Source organism: Sphaeramia orbicularis, chromosome 9 (genome assembly GCF_902148855.1).
Source record: "Sphaeramia orbicularis chromosome 9, fSphaOr1.1, whole genome shotgun sequence".
Lineage (NCBI taxonomy): Eukaryota > Metazoa > Chordata > Actinopteri > Kurtiformes > Apogonidae > Sphaeramia > Sphaeramia orbicularis.
The window spans coordinates 39,075,943-39,089,128 of record NC_043965.1 but is presented as its reverse complement, the minus strand read 5'-3'; the positions used below and the strand labels follow the sequence as shown (position 1 = coordinate 39,089,128).

Below are 13,186 nucleotides of genomic sequence, written 5' to 3'. Positions count from 1 at the left end.
TGGAAAATGTATCATCATAAGGTGACAACAGGCCTGTTTAAACTCTGGTTGTCTGAGATATTTAAGAGAGACGGTGCCACTGCAAACATGAGAATATGATGCATTGTTGTAGAATACAAAGTATACAACAACAAAATACAAAGTACCTCCAACATACACATTTTCAACAATAAAATTTAACATACACATGAATAAGACAGTAATATGAATCCTAAAACATCATACGCAACTGTCAAACACTGACAGGGACAATAAATATACAATGACAGGTTTTACTTTGACCTCACTAAGGTATAGAATGCAAAACTTTTTCTTTAAATGTTACAACATTAAAATTAGAGCTAAAACTGTTACTGCAGAGGCTAGAAGTCATGCACAAATAATCATCAAGAAGTAGACATTCTAAATTATAGGTTAAAAAAAATAATAATAAATAATAATAATAATAATAATAATAATAATAATAATAATAATAATAATAATAATAATAATAATCACAGAAAATAGCCCCACAAAATAATATTATGTTTTTCTCATATGGGAAAAATAGTATATACGTTTAGAATTTTTGTCAATGTTATGAAAGCTAAAAGGCATGATGATATGTTGTACAACCAGCTGTAAAAGAAACATCCAACTAAATATACTGTTTAATTCAGTGATTTAATTCAGTGATTTCTTACCATTTAACATCTGTTTCTGGACTGTGTTACCTTGCTTGATAAATGCTTTCTACACAATGAATGTTCGCTATCATATCTGTCTTCAGTTGACTATTTTTGGAAATATGACGTCAGAATTAGCTCTGCTGCGGCTTTTCCTCTGCCCTTGTGGCCTCGCTCTAGCCTCTTCAGCGTCCTGTCTGAACGCCCCCATGTCCTTGTGCTGAAGGTCTCCATGTCTCCTCCTGCAGCTGGAAGTCTGACCTTGAACCAGAGAAAGTAACAAATCATGAGATGGATTCAAGCTGGTTTATGCAAACACTTCATAATGTAATGTGCACACACTGTTTATTTACGTCAAAACAAATAAGAAGGCAAGATGAGCAATTAAAAACTTGGATAAGGTTTGATAAAAATATACCTTTTATATTTGTTTCCCTGTCATTTGAAAGAACATTTACATTTCTTTAAACCAACCTGACTGAACATCCTACAAAATGTGAAATTGTGAAACTGTAAAGAAAAAAATTATATTAATAAAACTTTATTTTAGTTTCTTTTACTTATGAATATTTCCACTGTAAAATTATCATTTTTTATGAAGAATTTTACCTTTTTTAAGCAGGTTTATTTATTTAGTTAGAAAACATTTTAGTTGTCAGTCATCAAATATTCTATCAAAACTGTAAAACTAGCAATTTTTGATCAAGTATAATTTACAACTGACAGAAATATCCTATATATTGTCCAATTATTACACTTAAATGCTTATTAGAAAAGGATAAGCAACAAAAACAAATATCACTTGGGAAATACATACTTCTTAACTCAGCACATCTTTTTTTTTTCTTTCATTGGTCCAATTTTCATGTCTCTAATTCAAGTTTTGTAGATTTTTTCCCCCCATTGTACACATTGATCTTTTAGTGTCAATATATTAATCTTTTTTTAAATTTTATTTGTGAAAATGTGTTCGCTTATTGTCATTCATTGATCCTTTTCTGGTAACTCTACCCTCCTCCACTTCATTGTAATATAATTTTTACTTGCCAATAATTGTACTTTAATGGTTTCACCTCATAACATTTACTTCTGTGATGAGAGATATAATTCTTTGCAATTCATAGATATTTATAACCTGGTATTTGATTCAACAGTTCACATCATATTCCAAAACACATTTTCTGATATTTCCAAACCTGCACTGCCCAGTTGAACCTTTTTTTTACCATATGTTGGTAGATTAATGTCTGTGATGGTAAATGTCCATTGTGTATTTTGTATATGAGTCATTAAAATTCAGTTCCAGACATCAAGGTACACACCTGATTTGAGGCATGTGTGCAGCACGTTAAGGTAATGCTGCTTCATCTGCCGTTTCATGTGTTCTGTGCTGTAAATGTTGGCGATACTGCAGAGGTAACGTCTCTGACCCACTGTCAGAGATGGATGCTGAAAAGGAGACAAGGACAATGTGATTATAAATGGAATTTGCTCACATGTGAGAGCTGTTAACCCTTTTGGTGCTGGAGATTTTTTTTTTTTTTAATATTCAATTTTGATATCAAAACTTCAAAAAGCTGTAACCTGGAAGTGGTTAGAGATACAGGCATACTGTAAAATGAGAAAGGTATACAATATGACCCAAAGTTTAAAATGGGAGTACATTTACTCATCTAATTTGTGTATAGTAACGTCACAGGGTGGCGGGAATATTTGATAGCATAACTTCTAGTAAAACTGAACTTTAAACATATTTACATGGAAGTTTTCTTTGTTTTTGGTTTTTTATCATCTTATCCTTAAAATAAATTAACTTAAACATTAGTAGAAAGTAAAATGTAGTAAGTTTTAGTCAAATCTGTCCTTATCTATCAAAACTAAAATTAAATAAATTTTGCTTATTTAAAAGAATACACTTCACTTACTTACTAAACCAGCTCAGGACCATGCCTTTAAAACTTGATTTTCTTCTTCCCTTTGAACAGAAACATTCTCTGAAATGGTGTTAGGATTGAAGCGGCACGTGTCCGCCATTTTTGGTGGGAGGTGGTAACAAGATTTGGCAACTCTATCCGGAGTTATGGTCTGTTTCATTCAGTTGTGTTGCTTGCCCCAATATTGCGACTTCGGTGCTTAAAGGGTTAAATCAACCACAAATAATCCCTCTCTGTGGTTTCTGGTGCTAAAATTAAGAAAAATAAACCGTCTAAGGCAATGCGTTCCAGTGTTCTGTGGATACCTGTAAGAAGGGAGCAGTCATCATGCATTTGGGAATGTGTATGGACTTCATGTGGTTTCCTGAAGGAGCATTCATGTGCGTCCCTCCATAGATGTCTCTTATTTGTTGACAAGGCACATATTCAACACCTGACAAACGGAACATGGAACAAAAGCATTTGCTTAAAACAAGACAACAGAGCTCTGAACGTTGAAAATGTTCATTTCATGTACTCAAATATGATTGAATTAGTTGAATATTTCATCCCCACTATATTTCAGAAGCACATATTGGACATTTATTTGGTGACTTTAGTTACTTTTCAGATGAAAATGTTAAAAACTTTAATATATATCAGACTGTTAAAGTTTAAACTAGTGGTTTCCACCTTTTTGTCTGCTGGCCTCTTACAAAAGGCAGTGTGTAGTCGTCTCATGTTTCACACGTCTAAGTTGTCAACAGCTCCCGCAAACAATGACGTTTCCCTGGGAAGTTCTCACATGGTTTGATTTCAGTAATCAGTAAAATAACCCAAAATGTCATATGTCATGATAAAACTGAAAACAGATTAGCAAATCCTGTTTTTTTGTTAATTTTTTTGGTTTCTCCTGCCATTAATGATGCAGTAAGACTTTAGATTTATCTGAAAACTGTAAATAAAACTGAATAGAAAGTAGCTGCAACTTTAGCAAAAACAACAGGAACATGCTTTATCATTAATAATATCTATATCATAATACTGGAAGGTCTCAGAGTGTGTGTCTATGTGTGTATGTGTATCGGCAAAGTTCAGAGAAATTGAGACATTTTTAACTGGCCACTTTGGTACCTACAGTTGAGGAATAGTCCCATCTCCACATTAAACATCTCAGCAAGTTGATAGGACCAATATTTTGGGAGATATCAGTCATTATGGAATATAATAGCCTTACAATCACATTGCTCGATTGAACAAAAGCACAGTGCCACGCTGCATGATGGGAAATGAAGTTAAAAACAGGAACGACGCATTTACTAACTTGAATCCCTAGATATCGGTATTAATATGACCTGTGGTTCCCCATGGGTCAACGCACTAGCAATCATATAATATATAATCATGTCACATATAACAGTACATCAATAGAAGGACCAATGTTTTTACCATTTTACTAAAGGATGTACAGGGTGGGGAAGCAAAATTTACAATATTTTGAGGCAGGGATTGAAAGACAGTGTATGACCAATTAGTTTATTGAAAGTCATGAGAATTTATTTGCCACAAGAAAATTGACATAATAGAAAATGTTTTTATTCTATGTGTCCTCCTTCTTTCTCAATAACTGCCTTCACACGCTTCCTGAAACTTGCGCAAGTGTTCCTCAAATATTCGGGTGACAACTTCTCCCATTCTTCTTTAATAGTATCTTCCAGACTTTCTCGTAATAGTTTTGCTCATAGTCATTCTCTTCTTTCCATTATAAACAGTCTTTATGGACACTCCAACTATTTTTGAAATCTCCTTTGGTGTGACGAGTGCATTCAGCAAATCACACACTCTTTGACGTTTGCTTTCCTGATTACTCATATGGGCAAAAGTTTCTGAAAAGGTATGGATAATAGTGTTAGGTATGATTATGACATCAATATATGTTTGGTTTCAAAACAATTGACGTAGTGCCTGCTGAGAAAAAACAACTAAATGTTCATTGTAAATTTTGCTTCCCCACCCTGTACATTTGTCTTAACCCACTCCTTAGTACTACGGTTGGATTTTACTTGTTAAAACTGTAATAGTAAAAATGAACATGACACACATCTACCTATTGTAAATTCATTTAAGCCTCATATGTGAGCTGTATGTGCTCAGTAAGGAAGGATTACTTTACATTTCTGAGTGTTGTATTTTCTGGAACACTATGTACAGTCACACCAACATGTTTACAGCCATAGGTTCTGCTTACTTTGTAATATAATACTTACCATAAAGAATTGATTATCCCCTAAAGTAAACTACTCTACAAAGTACTACTACAAAGTACACAAAATGAACTCCAACCTGACATTGATGATTACTTTGACTTTTTAGCTTCATTTTTATTTTCTTGAGCTGAGAGGAAATTTGTTTGTCCCATGGGGATGAATCAAGTTGATCTGTACCTGCATTACATAAAAAAAAATAAAAAAAATAAAAACTTCCTGTACATGTTGGTAAATCTGTACATGTAAGGCTGTTTTGTTCATATTAGGTGTTAATGAACTGAAATGATGATTAACGCAAGATTTTTACTCACATTTGAGGAGTTTTAGGATTGTGTTATTAGAGGATTTAACTGAGAAAGACACTCAGATATTCAACATTACATTACAAGCTGGTAGTCTTTAGTAATGAAAGATAAACTATGGTCAGTGATAAAAATGAACTTTATATTGTTTAATTATAGGGTTTTTCTTCAGTCAATATGTTTCAGTAAAGTTACAATCAAGTGCTATTTTACAACTTCTTTATGTTTTGCTTTGTTTGACATCTACTACTCAACTAAGAAACTGTAAAATTGAGGAAAGTATGAATAAATGCGCAATTCAATAGTTTTATCTGAAACAGCAACTCAGGGACTGTTTTCTAACAGGTTTTCTTACTGTTGACAGGATCAGGATAATTACAGTGGTGACTAATTGTTCAGATTCTGTGCCGCTTTAACAAACTGAACCCAGATTCTTGAATCCATCCCCACATTTCCAGTGGATGGAAAATTAAATTAGGTGGAACAAAACAGAATCTGACCCCAATTATCAGTATTTGAACTCAATACATGGAAAACCCGGAGTACAATTTGGTAAGAAGAGGTTTATGGAAGGTAGACTCACCATTTGTGGATTTCTTGTTAGACTCTGCAGACCTAAAAACAAAAAAATCTATTGTTTTAAAGGAAAATGATCCAATTATCTGTTTTTTATTCATTACAAATGTAACTCTTGAACTGTCCACTCACCTTAAGATGTGGTTACTCTCATTTTTAATCCTGTTTTCTTTTTTCAGATTCTCTACAAATGTCACCTGCTTTCTCATTCTGAATTTCGATCCCTATTTTCCCTGTTTGTCAGAGAGGTGGTTAGTATCTGTATCCGCTCAGTGTGTGTCTGTCGCAGCCAGCAAAGCCCATTAGTGTGAAACGAAACCGGGCCAGAAATCGGACACTGTTCCCAGGCTTCCAGTTACAAAGCAGGGGTCTATATACTTGAACCCAGCGTGTGTTCTCATGCAAAATGTAAAACGCAAACAAAATTACACTTTGCTCTTTGTTTACACACTTTATTGAGCATCATGTCCAATATACATTGCATTGACACAAAATGAAAAAACAAAACAACGTAATGGCGTTAGGGTGGATTACCTGGACACACCATTTTCAGAGCGTATTGCTTAATGACATTTCAAACGCACCGAATCTGTGCAAAAACAGTGAACACCGGTCAGAGGAGGTCATGGTAGGTTAGAAAATTCTGACTTAAAAAGGTAATGTCAACCAACAGCAGTTATGTGATCCTCAAGTCTACAGAAATCTATGAACTGTACACATCACATTCACCCATGATTTAATAACAATGAAACAGACCCAGCTCCTTCAAACCTGATTGCATGCGCCAAAAGTTGGTTAGTTATTCTTCAATGTCAGTCACAGATCAATCATGTGTAACAATGTTGTAACTCTAAATAAATGTCATCATGGCTTAAGAGCAACACCATTAAGTGAACAAAAGCCAATGGTTTCCAGACTCCACCCGAACACTTCACTTTCTCTCAAAAATAACAACTAAATGCAGTAATGTGTTCGTTTGAACAAGAACACGTATTTATACTTTACTAAGTGGTGAATTATTCAAGTCTCTATCAAGAACCCAAATTCAGTGAGAAGTGAGATACCTAGATAATATGCACCGATCAGAACTCAAGATGTCGACAGAATTAAAGTCTAACTACCCAATGTCCTCAGAGTCTAAACCCACGAGTGAATGTGACCCACACACTGATAGAAAGCCAAATGTGCCACAACAAAGAACGATTCGCCTAATTCTACAAAGGAGAATAACCCCCAGTGTTACTGGATTAACAACTCAAGAATCCGTAATCCTGATCATATTTGTTATCTGTTTTAATTGAGGTAAGCTCAGATGGCAGTTAACCACACAGAATGATCACAGCTTAGGCTATTTTCACAGATCGGTTTTTGGTTGTCCATGACTTGTACTGTATTAAGATTAACTGGCAGACATCTTTACTGTGTATTAGCAGAAGGGGTGGGAACATTAGGGGTCTGTGTTACTGGTGAAGACCCTAATAAAGTTCTCGCCGAGGTTATTCCTGAGAAGTTGGCACAAGTCTCCTGTTAGCGTCGACAACGCTGGTGCAAATTGATTTATGATAAAACAACGCCTCTCAAAACACTGAGTAAGCCATTCCATTAACATCCACAGCTTAGCAATGACACAGAACAGAGCTGTTTGAGGGGATCATGCAGGTTTGAGAATCATGGTTTTATACCTTGCTTTACACTAGCGCCAAGTCTAAGATGCTAACAGGAGGCTGGTTCTCAGAAAAAGATGTTCTCGACGTGTCCCTCCAGCAGACTTGACGCTTCGAGGACAGTCAGTGAGAGGAAGTGAAGCCAACAAAAGGCAACAGTGATTCAGCGACGGCGTTGGAAAGAATCAGACAAGATTTGTCAGGCCGACGGATGTTGCTGTGGTGGAAACAATGTGGTAGGTAGGGAGGACAAATGATGACCTAACGATAACGGGCTTTCATTTTGTTTTACACAATCTTGACCACTAAATTGCATAAGAAACCTGGTATAAAGTAGAAACTGTTCAGCAGCAGATAAAAAAGCAAGTTAATTTACAGTAGTGACATATCTTACATCATTAATTTTTCAAAATAAATAAAATTAAATATACAATTCCAGGTAGGAAACAGGTCAATTTCGCTGGTAGGGTTCTCAAATTGGCTCATCTTGCGGAAAATGACAACCGTTCACAGAAACATGGTTGAAATCAACCAATTCCTTTGACTGGCAAAACAAGGGGTGCAAAAGCCTTTTGCTGAAATTTTCCCTCAGAAGGCATTTCCTTTAACTGGAAAAAAACAAACAAAAATAAAGGATTTATTATCTTCTTCTCACAATGCATGGTTTCAAATGTGGGTCATAGTTACTTTTATTAACTTACCCTGGAATTTACAAGTGACTCCTAATCAAATGCCATCTCTTGACTTTTTCTTACACAGCGTGCCACCTTCCTCTTGAATTCACCATTAGGGTCCTCCCTCCACTCTTTCTGTACGAACAAAATCAAATTATTTCAATGACACATCCTGAATATACATCTGCTTGTGACTGATGGATCAAAAACATTTAATTCATGGTGATTCATCCATGTGAATATAGCTAATGACCACTGCAAACACTGAGTCTGCTAATTTATTGAGAATCAATCAACTTTGACAGAGCATTTCTATCGTTTGAGTCACTAGTTTATTTTACGTGCTGTAAATCATCTCGTGTGATGCTACTCAACCAATCAACTGAGTGAGATAAAAACACAGAATAGACAATAGAGAAATAAGTGAATAAGGCTTCACAGTTTTACACAAATCTTGTCCAACTGACTAGTAAAGTTGTTACTTGCCACAAATAAAGAGAATTACCTACATTTATGGAGTGAAACTGAAATGCTCTGGACAATGATTCATGATCAAATTTTGTTCAACTATCGAAAATAAGAAAGGAAAAAAGGACATTATAAACTTAGCAGGTAATATTTATGTTAAGAAGACTCCTCAGATTGCATTTGATTGTGTATTACTGATTTATTATGTGATTTGTTTCTGGAGATTGTACACTAAATTTGAATTGAAATCCTTTGATTAAACATATCCACATATTCATCCAAATAAATTCATCAAAATAAATTACAGAAAATAAAGACAGGCAACTATTTTTATTTTTACTCATTATTTAATTATAATCCCTCCAATTCAAGTCTGATTGCTGAAATATTGAATTGCACTATCTTATGTGAGTTTTCAGTTGTTGATTGCATCAAAATTTTGACACAAATACAACATAACTTTAATAAACATAACACAAATGTTAAACCGTCTGATTCTGGACCTTTGTTTGGGGGAATTTTCCTTAACAGCACAGGGTGGTTTTTACAGTATCTTGTATGGCTTTAGTTTAGAACATAAAGTTTTACCCACACAAAACATATTCAGCCAAAATATATTTATAGAACTTTTATATCCACTCCACCTTCAGATGTCTCTATTATAAGAATCTGAATGTGTTTCTACTGTTGCTTCAAAAGGAATAAACCGTGTAACTCACCGCAGCATCCACATTAGCGGGTGAATCACTGTTGGGGTCTGCCAGCATGGAGATAACACTAATCATGATTGTCTCTACTGTGTGGATTGGAAGCCAGCGCTCCTCAGGCTTTTCATAACCAAACTTATCCTCCCCGGGCTCATGCAGAATAGAGATGCAAACATCACCATTCTTTGCAACTGTGGAGAATGGAAACACTCAGTTTAGACAAATATGCACAAAGGCCCAATGATTAAATTTATAGGTGTCCAAATGTACAAATCCACATCTTGGCTCAGAGCTTGATTTTTGTGCCATAGACACAGACACTTTTTTCTGGCATATTTTAATAAATCTAGAACAATTTGGCGCCCAAAGATTTAAAAGGTATAACTTAATAAATCAATTATGTTTGCAAAAATCAGTTACATGTCTCTTATGAACAAAACAGTCACATAATACACACTGTTGAAAGACAATAAAAGAGTAATGTGTAATGGGAACTTGATATTTTACGAGGATCTATATATACACCCCTCTTCTTGGAAATAAAATACACTACAACCTATTCCTTTAAATACTCCTCACATGCAAAAGTATACGCCCTGATGTGGGCTGATGCATTAGTGTATGCCCTAACTTACAATAGAATAACATTCAATGTGTTGCAATGTTAAACAAGTGAATTAAATAGCAGTCTGTTTTTTTAAGTTTAGTAATGTTATCAGAGCAGTGGCTGCAGGTTAGGGATGGGATGAAACAGTAATTCAAGACGCGGACTTCTGTATCACAGATTTTGTTCTGTTTCACATCTGTCACACCTCTAATTACGGTCTAAATTAAAATCCTGGTTACAAATAATGCAGTGTGTTTTAGGATTGTTTCGACTTACCATTTGGATGCCAGATTTCAGTGATGAACTTCATCTTCGGAGGCCGTAGCGGATAATCATAAGGAAAGGTAAGGTAAGCTTTGAAAAACCCTCCTTCACTGCAATAGAAAAAAGAGACACATTGTTATAAATATTGAAATCTGATTAATTTATTTCAATATTTTATTAACTAACATACAGCCAAATGATTTGCTAAAATAGTTCTGTACTTACAAAAGGGTATCTTGAGGACCGATAATCACAACTTCCCATTTGTATATGTCGTCATCATCTATCAGACCAGCTGAAAAGCCCTCCACAGGGTTCTTGTTGAGCTCTGGAAAAAAGGATCTTATTTGTAACTCAAAACATAAAATAAAACTGATCTCAGGCAAGTTCTTGATTTTGCAAAGCTGATATACCCCAACAAAAGCAAATAAAGAATCAATTAAGTAGCCATGTAATATGATTCGCAACATTAGCTGTAATTTTATTACATTTGGTGACGGTTTTAAGATTTAATGAATACGATAAAATTGCTTTAGAACCAAAAAAACAAACTTGACTCAACGCTGAACAAAAATCAAAACCTTCATCACTTAAATGCAAGACAATGTGGTCAAGTTCAATAAAAAACAACAATCTATAAATCATCAAACATGTAACTGAACAAATTATGCTAAAAGCCATGCTATCTGTACACAGTAAATGCTCTGCAGTATTAACATTTAAGATACAAGGTTTCTAACTGCATGAATGGCTCTCGGAATGTCTGGATCACAATTACAGGGACTGCTATTTAATCCATGACACAATCCACAGCAAAGGAGGTGCAGTCATTTCATTGAAATATCTGCTACAACTGTTTAACATGGCCAAAACATTAGATTATATCTGAAAAAACTGCTGTTTAAGTAAATTCTACATAGGAACAAATGCAGGTAATGGACAATATTTTAAGAATCATGTTTAAATAAAAATAAAGAAGCTAATCACAATTGATAAAAAAGTAAATGAATTGATCTTAATCTAAAGCACAATTTTAACATATTAAATGGTAAATCTGTATGATCATATTTATCCTGATTTTCTCTCTGCAGCTCTGATTTCAGCACTTAAGGGACAGCCTGATTCTTAACCACATTAGTTGATCACATAAACTACCTTTATTTCACTGTGTCAAAGTTTATCACAATTTTGCTGAAATGTATAGCTGGAGGATAATATAATCACATCAATAATGTGATAAGACTAACTATAATCTTTGATCTTAACAGTCATACCAAAGATTTGAGATTGTGCTTTCAGCTACCACTTCCTGAATTTACTTCTGTCAAACAATTACAACAAATATGAAAATTGACCATAAATGCAGCTGACTGCTTGGCACAGACGTTACAACTGTAAACCAGGGATTTCCGTACCATTATAAGGCTCAGGTGCAGCACCCAAGCCAAATTAATGTAAAATCCATGTGGAGAGCTTCAAAACCTATCTAGATGCCTATTCCCAGATCAGCTCATTGGTTGCTAATTGACCTCTTTAGCAAGTTTTGTTTTTAATCTTTCTGAATATTCTTTATTACCTCCTCTCGCTTTTCAACATGTTTGTACAGAGGTATGATAACAATATTTATTTCTTTTATTTATTTATTTATTTATTTATTAAGGTTCTTGTGATAGAGAACCTCCACCTAATCCCTTGGGTCTTCCATGTAATTAAAGGAAAAGCTGTCTCAGTTAACAGAACCTAAGCCCTCTAAAAACCAAGGAAGACCATTTAACTAACATAAAAAATTTACTACAAGTGTGTGTAACCCTAAACCAGAATGTATGCAACCTGGGTTTGAAAATCTGAGTTAATCCACCGAAAATAAATTCCTTCTTTACAATCGTTCAAACGTGAGTATTTTGTTTTATTTTGTTAAATAAAAGAATATGAATGTGTTTCTTTACATTACTTCATGTCTGAAATCACCACATTTGACTAGTTCTCATTGTCAACAAATAAATGCAACATTTACGTTTATATGGAATTTGTATGAAAACCCCCCACAATTAATCATTTTACAAGACGTATATAAATAGTAAAATCCATGGTCTATTTATTTTTCAAAAGCTGCAATATTATTATCATAATTACGCTAATACGAGTTTAGCTCAGCTGTGTGTCAGAAACAGCTTTTAAGAACAGTGGCGTTGTGACAACTGAAATAATGTGAAAAACTAAATATTTTTGTTATTTTTACACCCTGACACCCGTGTGTTGAACTAAGATGAGAGACCAAACACATAGAGAATAACCCTACGTCTGTGTGGAGGCCTGTGTGTCTGCAAAACTAACTATTGTCATAAAGATAACAGTGACAACAAACCAACTGGAGAACAACAACACTTGAGTCTCTCTCACTTGTACGATATCTCATAATCTGTGCCAGGTTTAACGGGATATTTCTATATATCCAGGTGGTGACTTTGAAATTTAACACATACTGGCACCTAATCTAATCACATTTGAACATAATAGACTGGATTGTGTGCGGCTATCATTAGCTAGCCTAAAGTAATCAGAGGAGATGAGTCCCTGGATTGATTATTCCTTTGTTCCGTCTGCTAACTAATGTCGAACTTGCTAGTCGCGTTAGCTACGTTCCGATTTAGTAATAGTTATAAAATACTGTTAATGAGCTACGTACAATTTAGTATGTTTGATTCTGTATCCATCAGACATCTGCTAATCAAAGCAGCTTAGCTACGGCTACACTCAGGATTGCAGTGATAAAGGAACCCATTATGATGCTTAGACCCTATGGCGTAAACATAGCTTTGCGTAGCTAAGAAAAGCTAACGTTAGCTGCCAGCTAGGTAGCCTTTCTGTCGACTATTTTTCTGTTTGTACGATAGTATTTTTGTTACCTGCCAGTTGTTTTCGAAGAAGCAGTGCTGATTGTTCAGTCATGGTACGAGGACGTGAAATAAAAAACACTTTATATCGATAAATACTACCCGCAAAATAAAGCTAAAGCTGAAGTCGAGTTGAGGTCTTTGCGCTGCTGCTGCTGATTTCCCTCTGTGTTTTGACACAAGGT

The 13,186-nt window shown here is 34.8% G+C and overlaps 2 protein-coding genes across 2 annotated transcripts; both read right to left on the bottom strand.

Annotated features, from left to right (window-relative positions):
* Positions 1 to 422: 422 nt before the first annotated feature.
* On the bottom strand, positions 423 to 6,135 carry fam216a (family with sequence similarity 216 member A). Its single transcript, XM_030143419.1, has 5 exons — positions 5,856 to 6,135; positions 5,731 to 5,762; positions 2,905 to 3,032; positions 1,988 to 2,114; positions 423 to 926 (listed from the first exon to the last, which is right to left on the bottom strand). The coding sequence occupies exons 1-5, from the start codon at positions 5,930 to 5,932 to the stop codon at positions 766 to 768; spliced, it is 525 nt and encodes a 174-aa protein (XP_029999279.1). The 5' UTR covers positions 5,933 to 6,135; the 3' UTR covers positions 423 to 765.
* A 19-nt stretch (positions 6,136 to 6,154) lies between these two features.
* LOC115425710 (ubiquitin-conjugating enzyme E2 G1-like) lies at positions 6,155 to 13,186 on the bottom strand. The gene is made up of 6 exons (XM_030143420.1): positions 13,014 to 13,186; positions 10,333 to 10,435; positions 10,120 to 10,217; positions 9,249 to 9,427; positions 8,089 to 8,196; positions 6,155 to 7,995 (listed from the first exon to the last, which is right to left on the bottom strand). The coding sequence occupies exons 1-5, from the start codon at positions 13,054 to 13,056 to the stop codon at positions 8,110 to 8,112; spliced, it is 510 nt and encodes a 169-aa protein (XP_029999280.1). The 5' UTR covers positions 13,057 to 13,186; the 3' UTR covers positions 6,155 to 7,995; positions 8,089 to 8,109.